We start from the raw sequence: 17,358 nt of genomic DNA on the forward strand, positions 1-17,358 counted from the left end.
TTGTTTATGGATAAAAACTCGCGTAATATATATATATATATATATATATATATATATATATATATATATATACATATGTATATATATATATATATATATATATATATATATATATATATATATGTATATATATATATATATATATATATATATATATATATATATATATACACACACAACACACACATATATATATATATCTATATATTTATATATATATGAATATATATATATATATATATATATATATATATATATATATATATATATATGTATGTATGTATCATCAATATCACCATCAGCCGTTTCTAGTCCACTACAGAACAAAGGCCTCAGCCATGTCCTTCCTCTCGCGTCTGTTTATGGTCTTTTTATGCCAATTTTCCTTAACCTACTTCCTTTGCAATCTCTGGGGACCCATTCTGTTATTCTTAATGTCCTTTAATTATCTATTATTCTCACCATGTGTCCAGCCCCATGTCTAGTTCTTTTTCTTACATGTTAAATTATCCTTTATTTTAGTTAGCTCTCGTATCCATGTTGCTCTTTCTATGTCTCTTAGAGTTATTTCCATCATTAATCTTTCCATTACATTTTGAGTTGTATGTTATGTTCAAAGGCTTTAATAAGGCTGCATTTTTCCGATGCATAAGTTGGAAGACCCAGGCCTACATGGCTGAGGACTATGCAGCGCGAAGTAGGAGATGATGAATGGAGAAGTATTGAATTAAAAGCTCAAGATAGAGACGACAGGCGAAATCTAACCGAGGCCCTTTGCGTCAATAGGCGTAGGAGGAGATGATGATGAAACAGCTTCATGACAGTTGATTTTTATGAGTTAATTGAGTGGCCATTTAACTAATTTAGTTTCTTTAAACAGGTACTTGAAAGATCATTATTAATGGCTACCGAAATTCTCTTCCCCTTTGGTAGAAGATTTTTTTTTTTTTTATAATTGACTGACTGCTATAGTTAACAGCAAAGATTCAAATCAGAATAAAGTTTAAAAGAATTGCGCATAAAGTGTTCCGAGTTAAATGAATACTCAAACAGTTTAAGAAATAATAATAATGATGTTGATAATTTCAATAATAATAATGATTTTGATAATAATAACCTTAATGATTTTAATAATAATCATTTTGATACTCTTAATAAAATTAATAATTTTAGTAGTTCAATAATAATTATAATAATGGTAATAATTTTAATGGTGATAATAATTTTGATAATTTTAGTAGTAATAATAATATATTTCCCGAACAAAATAGCATTATTTTGAGGCTAAAATATTTTTAGAAATGACATGATTTAATATAAATCTATTAGAAATCACTATAAAACAATTATCAATTTAGAATCAGATGTTTAGAAAAGGACAAAATTACCCTTAATCTTTTAATGTTATATTACATAAAGTAAAGAGAAACATATTTACTGACACGAATTATTATCATTTCTTTGAATCTTGAGCGATCATTAATATTCGAAAACTTCACAATATGCAAGAAGTCAAATTTTCTAATATAGGTTGAAATAACTACGAAATAGAAACTCAAAGCTGAATGGAGTTGTACTTTAAATCTAGCCTAATCAGGCATTGCGGTAAATAATAAAGATGAAAATTCCATTTTATTTATTCCCAAAGTAATACTTTGAATAGTATAAATCCAACTTTTGTAAAGATGAGAATTTGATAAATGATTTTGTTTATTCGATATTCCCAAGAATTCTTTTTTTTTTTTCTCTATAAACATCAGCCTTATAATTTAAAATGTTAAGTACTTTGGGGCTGGGACAGTAAATTGAATTAATTTGATTATATTACATCATATTAAAGCTTTTTAATTAACTTTATGTATATTATCATATGCTAGCTTTTGAAATATTTCTATTCAGGATTTTCATTTTATTCAATACCATTTATCTCTAATTTTGACGTTTGGTAAAAGATGTAATATGCTGATTTAAATTAATTCCGTTAATTAACATTTTCCCAGATATGAGTCATCTTTAGTACCCTTAGTCCCAGTTGTCTACTTTTGATGAGTCATCATCATCATTATCTGCTCCTACGCCAGTTGATGCAAAGGGCCTCGGTTAGATTTCGACAGTCGTCTCTATCTTGACCTTTTGAATTAATACTTCTCCAATCATCATCTATTTCACGTTTCATAGTCCTCAGCCATGTAGGCCTGGGTCTTCCAATTTTTCTATTATTATTATTATTATTATTATTATTATTATTATTATTATTTGCTAAGCTACAGCCCTAGTTGGAAAAGCAGGATGCTAGAAGCCCAGGGGCTCCAACAGGGAAAATAGCTCAGTGAGGAAAGGAAAGGAAGAAAAATAAAATATTTTAAAAAGAGCCCAATTAAACGTTTGATGAACTAATCTCTCTTGGGGAATGCGAAGAGCATGCGCAAACAATCTCCATCTACCCCTCACCATGATTTCATCCACATATGGCACTCGAGTAATCTCTCTTATAGTTTTTGGAACTTTCGATAAAACATTTAATATATTATGAAATTTTGCTGGGCATGATTTGGAAGGAAAGGCTGGCTGGGAATAACTGATATATTTACAAAAAATAAGAAAAACTGACATGAATCACTGCCCGGGAGCAGAAAGGAAGAAGTCAATATTTACATCTAAAAAGGTTCACGATCACAATGCAGGTGTGTTTCTGCACACATTGTAAACACTTGAAACATATCTTATTTTAAGGAAGTGAATCATTTGAATCATCTGAATTAAAAGCTTACAATATTCTTTATTTTAATTGAATACTCTTTTATTTTTTATTTTATTTTTTATTTTTGTATACATAAATTAAATGTTACCGGCGTCAATGACCTTAGATGTCAGGATGCCTGAAAACTTTAAATCAATCAATCAATCTTTTTTTTAGATGTTAGTTTCTGTTTTAAAGAATAAGCAAAAACATCTTCAAATTCGTCTTGTGTTTGTTGTAAGTCCATTTTCAGGCTGTCCACAGTGAGGTCGCGTTTTGGCGACTAGATTATCATTGTGAGGCGCTGGATGACGTTCATTACTAAGTAATCCAATTAATTGAATCTTTTTTTAACGTGTTTTGTCAATATGATTAGTATTCGCAATTTCCAGACCTTGATGTATGTTTATTACGCTTAGGTCCGGTCAACACCATCTTGTTAATAAAGAACCTTACTAATTAGCAGAAACCAAATCGTAGTTTGGAAAAAACTCAGATGCATGATAAAAGTTCTTTTAATTTGGTGATCTTCGTGTATCCTATAGAAGGAATATCTGCCCCAAATCTTATGTTTTGCATGAATAACTATAAAGAGACTCTTTAGCTATGGTAAGCAGCTCTTCTAGGAGAAGGACACTCCAAAATCAAACCATTGTTCTCTAGTCTTCGGTAGTGCCATAGCCTCTGTACCATGGTCTTCCACTGTCTTGGGCTAGAGTTCTCTTGCTTGAGGGTACACTTGGGGTCACTGTTCTATCTTATATCTTATTTCTCTTCCTCTTGTTTTGTTAAAGTTTTTATAGTTTATAAAGTGATACTTATTTTAATATTGTTGCTCTTCTTAAAATTTTTTATTTTTCCTTGATCCCTTTCCTCACTGAGTTATTTGCCCTGTTGGAGCCCCTGGGCTTATAGCATCCTGCTTTTCCAACTAGGGTTGTTGCTTAGCAAGTAATAATAATAATAATAATAATAATAATAATAATGATAATAATAATAATAATAATAATAATGATAATAATAATAATAATAATAATGATAATAATAATAATAAAATGGATATCTTATCTATTAAAGTTGGCATTCTATAGGCAGTGTCGCGAGTTAGTTACCATAACGATTAAGCCCTAAAATAGTTCAATAGGTTTGTATCTTTTAATAAAAACTTTCAAAAACCTTTTAACTAAAATATTACAAAACCCTCTTACTATGATTTCTGTATAATTTTTTTTTAACTTTTTTTTTTTTACTTTTATTTAAAATAACAAAATACAATAGTTACATTTTGTCAATTAAATAGTTGAACACAGGAATTCCTTTGTAACAAGTTTCTTCAATTTTTAGAGCATTTCTTTCATAAAGCCCCGTTGACACGAGGATAGTATACTGGTGCCAGTTTACTTTATCCCCTTATAAAGGCAAAGTTAGTAAACTGTCTTTGAGAGTTTACTATCCAGGATAGTGGCAAGTAGGGTTGAAATACCGGCTCCTTTACTGGCCACTATCCGGACACTTGAGCTACTGGCGCCAGTAACTATCCCCGTGGAAGAACAAACTTCCCCAGTTGTCACTTGCCTTCACAAGGATCGTCATGTCAGAGAAGTGGAATACCGAGGATTTAGTGAAGTTTTTGGATAAATACGAGGAATTTGAATATTTGTGGAACATTAGACATAACGATTACATGAATCGTTATAAGCAAGGCATGTATCTCTTCAAGAAATTAGTGATGCTCTGATTAATTTGGAAGTAAACATTCCCAACCTTGATTTTTTAAAAAGGAAAATCAAAGCTCTGAAGTGTGTTTATAGGCAAAAAATAATAAAAGTGGAAAAATCTAAGAAAAGTGTAGCAAGAGTAGAGGATATTTATCATCCTCCACTATTTTGGCTTAAGAGAGTCGATTCATTCTTACGGGATGTAACAATAAGCTACTGGCGGCAACTTCTACCCAAAACACTGCTCTCGTGCAAACGCTTACTACCCTGGAAAGTTTACTTGCCGCTATAGTTACTGGCGCCAGTGAACTATCCCTGTATAAGCTAGCCTTAAGAACCTCTCGATTTTCCGACATAGACATGGGTTGGCATACAGACTGGCCCATGCTGGATAATCTAGATACAGTTCCCCATTTGGTATTAGGAGGACCTGTATTCAGTTCGCAAATCGGCAAAACTACCTAATTTCCGTGCTACTGTTCTGAGGCTCACACCAGTACTGGCACTGGGTCGGCTACCTAAGCCAACCAGCTATATAGTCATAGTTATTAATTTTGCTCTGAAGAGGCCTTCATGAGTACAACAAAGCAAGAAGTGTATAATCCTTTGCAAATGGCAAATAATTAAATACTATAGTCCATTTCTTTTATCCAGGCAGATTTGCACCGACTCGCAACGGTGCCCTTTTAGCTCGGAAAAGTTTCCTGATCGCTGATTGGTTAGAATGATCTCGTCCAACCAATCAGCGATCAGGAAACTTTTCCGAGCTAAAAGGGCACCGCTGCGAGCCGGTGCAAATCTGCATCGCTAAAAGAAATTTGACTATAGTCTTAAGAACCTTCTCTTTCAATTCCCAATGGTTAGATTTCTTATTGACATTAACTGTTCTCGTGGTACCGCACTATATTGCTTACCTAGTGTTTTTACTTTTATAAAAGCTGCAATTACCACGTCAAAAAACAAAAAAATTATAAAAAAGATTTTAGTACAACATTTTTAGAGGGAGATTTTTTTTTTTCTGATTCCATATATTTCTTCTTTTTACGGTTTAGTTGATTCTACTTTTGTCTTATCTTTACTTACTAGCGTTTTACAGGGTGCATTTTCATTTATTTATACTTCAGCAGAATCTTGTTTGCCACATCAATGGTATCATTTATTCCATATAATACTACTACTACTACTACTACTACTACTACTACTACTACTACTAATAATAATAATAATAACTATTATCATTATTATTATTAATAATAATAATAATAATGATGATAATAATAATAATAGTTATTATTATTATTAATACTAATAATAATAATAATAATAATTATCATTATTATTATTATTATTATTATTATTATTATTATTATTGTTGTTGTTGTTGTTGTTGTTATTAGTAGCAGTAGTGGTAGTAGTAGTAGTGGTAAATCAAATAAATGAGACCACTGATGTGGCAAGCAAGATTCTGGTCTCATTTATTCGATATACTACTACTACTACTACTACTACTACTACTACTACTACTACTAATAATAATAATAATTATTATTATTATTATTATTATTATTAGTAGTAGTAGTAGTAGTAGTAGTAGTATATCGAATACTACTACTACTACTACTACTACTACTACTACTACTAATAATAATAATAATAATAAAAGTGGGAAAAGATGGAGACAAATAATAATAAAAATAATAATAATAATAATAATAACAATAATAATAATAATAATAATAATAATAATAATAATAATAATAACAATTTAGTGATAGTAATAATGATTATAGTAATCCATGCCTGATTCTTTATTTCGATACAAGTATCATATATGCATTCAAGATGGAGAATCATGTATCTATCGAGAAGTAAGTTACATGGATCCACATCCCCGTTCTAAGGTTGCTTTAGCTCAAGAGTGAACACTCCTTGTCCTAAGTGATCGTTTATCATTCACTTAGGGAAGAAATCCTCTGAAGATGAAGAGGCTTTTGACTTACCAGGTCAAAATCACCCTCATCGTATCCGCAATGCAATAGATATTATCATAGACAAAAGAGCTTTTATACAGTCTGGATAAGCGAAAATAGCGCTATTAATAGAATCTTTACCTTTCGTCATCATCATCATCTCCTCCTACGCTTATTGACGCAAAGTCTATACCTTTACAAAAAAAAAAAAAAAAAAGCGTTTGCTATTACTTTTATATTCTCACGCTGTTGCACTTCCCTAGCATGCTGAACGATTAAGAATTTTAAACAAAGATCTGTTTACTGTATAATATCAACACTAACACACGTGCCTTTCATGCCGCAAATTGCTCATGATTTCAAATTAACTTTGACTCGAGAATAAAGATAAAGGAATTTTTGTATTTTTTTTTTAAACGGCTATGCATGAGTCAATACAAAAAGAAAATAAACTTAAACACTTGTCCATCAAAGGGAATTTTTGTTATACTATTAGCAAATAGATAGTGTTCTTGCACCCAGCTATAGCAAGATTTGGAAACATGGAAAACTAGAGAAGCACTCTGAGAGTGCAGACCTCCGCCACGGGAGCATATTTCTCGAAAGCAGGCGTATTTGAAGTATGTGTGACAACCATGTGCGAATTTGGGGTTAGGGTTAATTCGGTCGATCTTTTGCTCGACCTTGACCTTGACCTTTGACCTAAGGCTCTCACAATTGAATCACTTAGACATCTTAACATAACAATTATTCCCTGAAAGTTTCACTGCTCTATGGGTAAAATTGTGGCCAGGAAACAGACAAACAGACAAATGGACAAAAAGGGGCGAAAACATAACCTACTCCCAACTTCGTTGCAGAGGTAATCAATTCGTATGCATATTCAGAGAGATGATGTACTAAAATTTGGTCTTTTTCATTGCAAAAATATAAATAAATAAATAAATAAATAAAAAACATAGTACCTAATACATAACTTCTCTGTCAAAACTAATGAAAAACAAAGTTGTGTTACTAGAATAAAAAATCTTTATTAAAATCACAATACCTTATCCATTTGGTATTGTGATTTGAATCAAGATTTTTTTTATTCTAGTCATGCAGCTTCTCCTAATATAGCTTGTTTATTTTCTTGTTTCCTTTCTTCATTGGGTTATTTTTCTCTGTTGGAGCCATTGTGCCTATATTATCCTGCTTTTCCAACTAGGATTGCAGCTTAGCTAGTAATATATATATATATATATATATATATATATATATATATATATATATATATATACTGTACCTATAAATGTATATATATATATATATATATATATATATATATATATATATACATATATATATATATATATATATATATATATATATGTATATATATTTATATACATATATATGTACATATATGTAACTTTATATATATATATATATATATATATATATATATATATATATATATGTGTGTGTGTGTAATTATATATATATATATATATATATATATATATACATATATATATATATATATATATATAAATACATACATATGTGTAACTATATATATATATTATATATATATATATATAACTATATATATATATACATATATATATATATATTTATATGTATATATATTCATATATATATATATAGTTATACATATGTATATATATATATATATATATATATATATATATTATATATATATGTTCATATATATACAGTATATATATATATATATATATATATATATATATATATATGTATATATATATATATATATATATATATATATATATATGTATATATATGTATGTATATAGAATAGAAAAGACCACCTTTGTAAACTGAACATCCAACGTATATGTCAAGACCCTGTCTAGAGAAGATTTTGCTGTGTTACTAGAAGAGCTAAAAGAAATAAATTGGGATATAATAAGATTGAGTGAAATCAGAAGAATTGGGGAATCTAATATAGAGTTAAAATAGAGTCATATCATTTGCTTCAGAGGACATGAAAAGTACAAAGAAAATGAAGTGGGTTTTCTTTTTAATAAAGATTGTGCGGGTAACAGAATTATTTTATAGTATCAGCGATAAAAATGAAGGATTGATAAAGTAAATAAAAAGTAAAGAAGGAAGATCGTTCAAACTGTATTTTTATTCATAAGGCTATTGTATTAATTTTTAGGCGTGAGAAAGCTTATTTTTTTTACCATGGAAATATTCAAAATATAAAGAATATAAACAGGTATCGGCCTCAGAAGGTTAACGATATACTGAGGACTCAGTGAAAGTAAAAGATCCGCTATGTACTGAGGATGCAATTGGTGATCTGAAATATGGAGAGGGATTTTATACACACACACGCACATACACACACACATACACACACACATATATATATATATATATATATATATATATATGTATATATGTGTGTATATATATTGGCTGTCTTATCTAAAACAAATCTTTAGAATGCAATATTTTAGTACCAATTTAGTAATTCTTTTGAAACACTTAGAATAAATGGTGAAATATAATAAACAATACTAACCTCTCATAGAATAATCTTCAGAGCTTTGGTTTTTTTTTTCTTTCAGGTAAAGCCTGTGCTACGGAGTCCAGTGTCACCAGTGATCGGACACGCAAGATAAAAAAACATTGTTTACTTTACTCTTTGTAAGGGGTTGTTCTCTTTAGCTATGGTAAACAGCTCTTCTAAGGGAAGAGTCTGTTGATGAGCTGAACGAAGAAAACAAATAAGGAAGTGAACCGCCGTCAGAACTTGATGAAATTATCTGAATCTTTAATTCAAATAGTATTGTATTTAAAAATCAGTTTTTCAGTGTGTTTAAGAAGTGCCATGCTTTTCTCATCAGTCTCCTACCTTAGAGAAAACAACCCCAATTTTCCCGTAACTTCAAATAGCCAGTGCAATGAAAGATAACAAAGCCCAGTGCCAAAAACTCTCATAGAAGTGAAAGCTAGCACATATTGAAAAAATATTGTCACAAAATTCAAAAATGGATGAGAGGAGGCAAGTCATTCAGTGCTACGATTGAGGATTCGGAAACTGAGATGCAGGATAAACGGTAATTCGAAGACCACCAGTCTTCAGACATCGACTAAAAACACACCTAGCAATAAAGTTTATATCAGCTAACCCAACATTAGCTATAATGTAATGTGAATGTGCTTCTTGGTACGATTTATAATTTTAAGAATCCTTTAAGAATGATATCGTTAATCGAAATAGTGAAAATATAAACTTGAAAACGAATAATAGCTTTTACTGATTGTGCAATGGTACGTAGAAGTTAATCCACATTATTCAATACTTCTAAGAAAATCAACAATTTCCTAAGTGACTAGAATATCTACCAGAATGTGAAAAAAGCTTAGAAAAAAACATCATTGCCTTCATCACCATCACACTTAACAATAAGATGTCCTTCTTCAAGTGGATGTTCTGGGAATTATCGTTGGTGTTTACAGCTCCCTCTGGCAGTAAAATACCCTCAAGTCAAAATCTTTGGAGAATCTAGATAGGAGCCAGTCTTTGCCCTTGGAAATCAAATATTGTATCGACACTTATACTTTAGCAGAGGCTTCAATTAAACAAATTAAACTACGACCCATCGGGATAACGGAACGACCTAACGACCAAGTTTACGACGCCCAGAACAAGGGTTCACCTCAGAAGCAAGGACCTTAGAAAACGAGGGAATTGTAGTGTCTCGTGTACTTTCTTCTCTAGGTATTCAAGATGGTCGCCGAAACCAATACATCGAGCTTCTTTTCAACCGTCGTACCAAACAGCCAGGACACGAACGAATCCTTCACTCAGGAGGGAACGTTCGAGAATCCTCCTATTCCTTCGTGGCCTTGCAATCACACGGGAGCCCTCATCATGAGGGAGAAGTATCCTTTTCCGATGCTCGTCGAGGCTGCCGGGATTCTCGACTGTTACGAAATCCTGCAGGTGAGGATAGCGAAGGTTTTTAAATTAATTATAATAAACTTGAATATATCACCCCCCCCCCAAAAAAAAAAGGGAAAGCAAAGGTTGCCAATCTTTTAATACAAATCTTTAAAAAATCTTCAAAATAGGCCTATTTAATAAGCAAGTTATTTGAAAATAACAAATACTCTTTCTATTTGTCAATCGTTATTGTAATGGTTCATTGTTTACTTTTCGCTTTGTAAGGTGTTGAAGAGACTCTTTAGCTATGGTAAACAGCTCTTCTAAGGGAAGGATACTCCAAAATCAAATCATTGTTCTCCAGTCTTAGGTAGTGCCATAGCCTCTGTACTATGGTCTTGCACTGTCTAGGGTTAGAGTTCTCTTGCTTGAGGGTACACTCGGGCACACTCGGGTACACTATTCTATCTTATTATTCATGATGTCATGAGATTCCGGTAATAAAAGTTTGTGGCAGGCATAACAACTTTTATTTATGTTCGATCTACCGGAATCCAGACATGGATGATTCTATCTTCGATTGTCTTCTTACCATTATGGCTAAGATACAAGAAGATGATAGAAAGGCTTCTTTTGTCTTTGTTGGTGATTTTAATGCTCACCATAGGGAGTGGTTAAGTTCTATCTCTCCTACCGATCGCCATGGCTTAAGAGCTTTAGACTTTGCCTCTGAATCAGGCTGTGAACAAATCATAAATGAAGCTACTCACAGGTCTGGTAATTGCTTGGACCTTGTATACACTGACTCCCCTGGCGTTATAACTGGTAAGGTTGGTTCTCCAGTCGGGACATCTGATCATGCCTTGATTTCATTATTAGTGAAGACTGAGCAGCCTGTCCCTGATATATCATATTCTTGTAAAATTTATATGAAATCCCAAGCAGATTCCCTTTGAATGAGAATCTAGTCAACATAATTGATAGGCGTATCCCTTCTCGTGTGCTAAGGTACCGAGTGAAGGACAAACCGTGGTTCAATGATGATTGTAGACGTGCTTTTTTGGAGAAGCAGGAGGCCTATCAACTTTGGAAGGGTAACAGATCAGATTTGACCTGGAACAACTATACTCAGCTTCGAGCTTTTGCTCAGAGAGTTTATGCCTCAACTGAAAAGGAGTACAATTTAACCATAAAAGAAACACTTTCTGGTACAACTCAGGAACATAAATGGTGGTCTACCCTTAAATCTGCACTCTTTGGTGTAGATGCAACAGTTCCTCCTTTACTTAAACCAGATGGCTCAGTCACTCACTGTCCAAAGGAAAAGGCAACCCTTTTGGCTGATGTTTTTGACAGTAAACAGAGTAATGAAAAACTTGAACTTCCTCATTCCTGTTTTCCTGAGGCTAAACTAACTAGTTTAGCTTTTCGATCTCGTGAGATTAAAGCTCTGTTGATGGACCTTGATGCTTATGGAGGTGTAGACCCAAATGGTATTTTTCCTTTGTTTTTTATAAAGACAGCAGATTTCTTAGCTCCAAAGTTATCTGTTATTTTGCGCAAGTTAGCAAGAAGAGGAGCTTTTAGCACTAGTTGGAGAATTGGTAATGTTACTCCTCTATGTAAATGTGTTTGTGGTAGCTCAAGTCCCACTGATTACCGCCCAATTTCCATAACTCCCATATTATCTAAAGTTTTTGAACGTCTTCTGGCAAAACGTCTTAATAGGTTTGCTGAAGGTAATCATCTACTCCCTAGTTTGCAATTTGGTTTTCGTAAAGGCCTTGGAGCATGTGATGCCCTTCTTACAATCTCCAATGCTGTACAGAAATCCCTTGATTGTGGTCGGGAAGTTCGTATGATTGGCCTTGATTTTAGTGCTGCCTTTGACCGTGTTAATCATGAGGCCCTTGTTTTCAAACTTAAACAGTTGGGAGTGGGTGGGTCGTTTCTTAGCATTATTACTGATTTTTTAAGTAATAGATCTCAAAGAGTTGTTGTTGATGGGCACCATAGTGATTATAGGAATGTGATATCCGGTGTTCCACAGGGTAGTGTTCTTGGCCCATTACTTTTCATACTATATACACATGACATATGGTTTGGCCTAGAAAACAAGCTTGTTGCATATGCAGATGATGCTACTCTCTTTGCATCAATTCCATCCCCTGAATGTAGATCTAGGGTTGGTGAATCCCTTAATAGAGATTTAGCTAGAATTAGTGCATGGTGCAAATTATGGGGTATGAAGTTGAATCCTAACAAAACTCAAAGTATGATTGTAAGTAGGTCAAGGACGGTGGTTCCTCAACATCCGGATCTCAGTATTGATAATGTTTCCTTAGATATGTATGACTCTTTCAAAATTTTAGGTGTGATTTTCGACAGTAAATTTACTTTTGAGAAACATATAAGGTCTGTGTCTTCTTCAATTTCACAAAAAATAGGCTTATTGAGAAAGTCTTTCTAGATTTTCGGTGATCAATCTATTCTGAAGAAGTGTTTTAATTCTTTCATTCTACCTTGTTTTGAGTATTGTTCTCCTGTCTGGTCTTCAGCTGCTGATTCTCATCTTAATTTGTTGGACAGAAACTTACGGTCTATTAAATTTCTTATTCCTGATCTAGATATTAATCTCTGGCACCGTCGTTCAATTAGTTCATTATGTATGTTGCATAAGATTTTTCACAACTCTGACCATCCTTTAAATTCAGATCTCCCTGGACAATTCTATCCTGTTCGTAATACTAGGCAGGCAGTTAATTCTAATAGCCAGGCCTTCTCCATCACGAGGCTCAATACTACGCAGTACTCTAGAAGTTTTATTCCAGCTGTGACCAAGTTGTGGAATGATCTTCCTAATCGGGTGGTTGAATCAGTAGAACTTCAAAAGTTCAAAGTTGGAGCAAATGCTTTTTTGTTGACCAGGCGGACATAGTCTTTTTATAGTTTATTTGACATATTTGTATTTGATGTTTTTGATAGTTTATTATATGACATGTCTGTTTTGATGTTGTTTCTTATTTTAGAATGATTTATTGTTAATTTGTTCTCTTCATTTATTTATTTCCTTATTTCCTTTCCTCACTGGGCTATTTTTCCCTGTTGGAGCCCCTGGGCTTATAGCATCTTGCTTTTCCAACTAGGGTTGTAGCTTGGATAGTAATAATAATAATAATTTGTTATAATTTTTTATAGTTTATGTAAGAAAGATCTTTTTTATGTTGTTACTGTTCTTAAAATATTTTATTTTGATTGTTCATTACTTCTCTTATAGTTTATTTACTTCCTTATTTCCTTTCCTCACTAGGCTATTTTTCCCTGTTGGAGCCCTTAATTTTCTAACTAGGGTTGAATCTGGGCAAGTAATAATAATAATAATAATAATAATAATAATAATATGGCAATGAAGATTTTCAATTATATGAAAAGTTCCAAACGGCTGAGGTATCAGACTTGTATGAATAGATTAAAAGTCACGATAATTAACCCAAAAAAGCGTATGAGGATTCATAAAAATTGTAATTTCATACAATTAAGAGAAAATTCTTCAATGGAAAAAGTTAGAAACACTAACATCGAAAGAAAACACGGGGGGGGGGGAAAGAAAGGGGGGGGGGAAGAAAGGGGGGGGGGCGGTAATATAAGGAATAGGAAATTTTCCATTGGAAGAAAAGTTTCAGGTGAATGTAAATGTGATGCTTTAAAGCTTTAAGCTCCAATAAGAATACAAGCAAAATAGAAGAAAAAATAAATAAAAAAAAGCTTCAAATAAGGCTATCCACGTATTTTTTTGTGGGTTAGTATTATAATGATTTTATGTGGGAATGAAATAAATGAGTAGGAATCAGTATTCCAAAGAGGAATCAGTATTCCAAAGAGGAATCAGCATTTCAAAGATAAATCAGTATTCCAAAGAGGAATCGGTATTCTAAAAATGAATCAGTATTTCGAAGATGAACCAGTATTCCACCATAAAGAAATCAGTATTCCAAAGATGAATCAGTATTCCAAAGATGAATCAGTGTTCCAAAATGAAATCAGTATTCCAAAGAGAAATCAGTATTCCATGGATGAATCAGTATTCCAAAATGAAATGAGTATTCCAAAGAGGAATCAGTATTCCATGCATGAATCAGTATTCCAAAATGAAATCAGTATTCCAAAGAGGAATCAGTATTCCAAAGAGAAATCAGTGATCCAAAGAGAAATCAGTATTCCAAAGAGGAATCAGTATTCTGAAAATGAATCAGTATTTCGCAGATGAATCAGTATTCCATGGATGAATCAGTATTCCAAATTGAAATCAGTATTCCAAAATGAAATCAGTATTCCAAAGAAGGATCAGTATTCCAAAGAAGAATCAGTATTCTAAAAATGAATCAGTATTTCGAAGGCGGATCAGTATTCCAAAATGAAATCAGTATTCCAAAGAGGAATTAGTATACCTAAGAAGAATCAGTATTCCAAAGACAAGAGTAAAGATTAGGAGGTAAAAGACAGCAGCTTGTGTTACGGTCTGCATCTTGGTAACTTAGAAAATTAGTTAATTATGGGAAAAATATACAGGTGCATATTCCTGTTTACGTATAGGGAGGCCACTGCACCACTGTATGGTATTATATAGAAAACTACAGTACAAGTGTTGTAGCATGAAATTAAGAGGTTGGAGTAACATACAAATTGGCTTAATTAGTAGCAATTTAATCTTTTACACCTCTATTTTAATCTTGATGAGTGTATATATACAGTATATATATATATATATATATATGTATATATATATATATATATATATATATGTATATATATATATATATATATATAGCTCTTTTTGGTATAGCCTGCCTACTTTGCTTTTGACAGGTTTTATTCTAACCTATGGACAGTTTAGGTAAATCCAGATTTTTTTTTTTAGAAACTTTTCGTAACTAAAGAAAAGTCATAAAACAAAAATAAAAGTAATCTAAATTATTTATGGAACCTTTATATACTTATATATTTGTATTCATGTATAATTCATAAATACAGTTGTAAAATTGAACAATATTGCTGAAATGTAGCGGCAAATTACAAAAAGGTGAAGATAACTTTAAATATCTATGAAACCTTTATATGCTTATATATTTGTATTCATATACAATTCATAAATACAATCGCAAAATTGAACAATATTGCCGAAATGTAGCGGCAAATTACAAAAAAGTGAAGAAGAAAGTGAAGAAATAATTGTCCTATTTATATTCATGTAAAATTCATAAGTACAATTGTAAAATTGAACAATATTGCTGATATGTAGCAGCAAGATACAAAAATGTGAAGAGTAGCAATAATTGTCCTATTTATATTCATGTAAAATTCATAAAAACAACTGTAAAATTGAACAATATTGCTGAAATGTAGCGGCAAATTACAAAAAAGTGAAGGAGAAGAAAGTAGAAATAATTGTCCTTTCCTCTTTGCAGATCATCCTCTTCGTCATCGTCTTCTTCTTCTCGGTTTGCGGAAACCTGGTCGTCATGATCGTCGTGTACCAAAACTCCTTCTTGAGATCAACCGTCAATTACTATCTGGTCAACCTGGCCGTGTCCGACCTTCTCATCACCGTCTTGTGTTGGCCAACAATCACCAGCCAAATCACGATGCCTGTCTACATTTTAGGGAGACCTTTGTGTAAAATCAATGTCCTCACGCAGAGTAAGCAACAATTTTTAGAGATTTTTTCTATTTTTCTTTTAATTCATGCTGAATATATTCCCGTTTAAAGTTAAGTTTTCTTCCAGCTGTGACCAAGTTGTGGAATGATCTTCCTAATCAGGTAGTTGAATCTATGTAACTTATATCCTCACGCAGAGTAAGCAACAATATTTGGAGATTTTTTTCTATTTTTCTTTTAATTCATGCTGAATATATTCCCGTTTAATGCTAAGTTTTATTCCAGCTGTGACCAAGTTGTGGAATGATCTTCCTAATCAGGTAGTTGAATCTGTGTAACTTATATCCTCACGCAGAGTAAGCAACAATTTTTGGATTATTTTTTAAATTTTTCTTTGAATTCATGCTGAATATATTCCCGTTTAAAGCTAAGTTTTATTCCAACTGTGATCAGGTTGTGGAATGATCTTCCTAATCAGGTAGTTGAATCTGTGGAACTTCCAAATTCAAATATGCAGCAAATGTTTTTATGTTGAACAAGCTGTCATTAGTCGCTTTTTATGGTTTATATATGAAAGATCTGTTTTAATCTTGTTGCTGTTCTTAAAATATTATATTCTGATTAGTCATTACTTCTCATATAGTTTAATTATTTTCTTATTTCCTTTCCTTACTGAGGTATTTTTCTCTGTTGGAGCTCTTGGGCTTATAGCATCCTGCTTTTCCAACTAGGGTTGTAGCTTAGCTTATAATAATAATAATAATAATAATAATAATAATAATAATAATAATAATAATAAGAAGAAGAAGAAGAAGAAGAAGAAGGATGATAATAATAATGATAATAATAATGTATTTTTCCTTGTTGAAGCTCTTAAGCTTATAGCATCCTGCTTTTCCAACTAGGGTTGTAGCTTAGCTTTTAATAATAATAATAATAATAATAATAATAATAAGAAGGATGATAATAATAATGATAATAATAATGCTAATAATAATTGTAGTATTAGTAGAAGTAATAATAATAATAATAATAATAATAATAATAATAATAATAATAATAAGGCCAATAGGTTATGATAACCTGATGTCCATACAGGCTCGAAGAAATCCAGAAAATGTCTGGACTGGCCACCAAGAAAGAGTTAGGACAGTACGTCTGGAGTTTTTTTTTTTTTTTAATCCTAAGCAAATTCATAAAGCAGATTCTTTTAACTAGTTTTCCATACCTTATCTGCCGAGATTAGCCAATAACATTTCTATAATTTACAGCAACTTGCGTCTCCGCTTCGGTGATGACCCTGTCTGCTGTGGCCTGTGATAGGGTCTATGCTGTGATGTTACCCTTGA

The 17,358-nt window shown here is 31.9% G+C and overlaps 1 protein-coding gene across 1 annotated transcript in view; it reads left to right on the forward strand.

Moving 5' to 3' along the window:
* The window catches only part of LOC137616595 (QRFP-like peptide receptor), a 90,091-nt gene that overhangs the window by 53,875 nt on the left and 18,858 nt on the right, over positions 1-17,358 (forward strand). Inside the window, exons 2-4 of the mRNA XM_068346488.1 lie at positions 9,032-10,413; positions 15,819-16,050; positions 17,281-17,358. The exon at positions 17,281-17,358 is cut by the window's right edge and continues 110 nt beyond it. Of these exons, the coding sequence (XP_068202589.1) occupies positions 10,198-10,413; positions 15,819-16,050; positions 17,281-17,358 (526 nt within the window). The 5' untranslated portion in view covers positions 9,032-10,197. The remainder of the gene's footprint in view (positions 1-9,031; positions 10,414-15,818; positions 16,051-17,280) is intronic.

Source organism: Palaemon carinicauda, chromosome 22 (assembly GCF_036898095.1).
Source record: "Palaemon carinicauda isolate YSFRI2023 chromosome 22, ASM3689809v2, whole genome shotgun sequence".
NCBI lineage: Eukaryota > Metazoa > Arthropoda > Malacostraca > Decapoda > Palaemonidae > Palaemon > Palaemon carinicauda.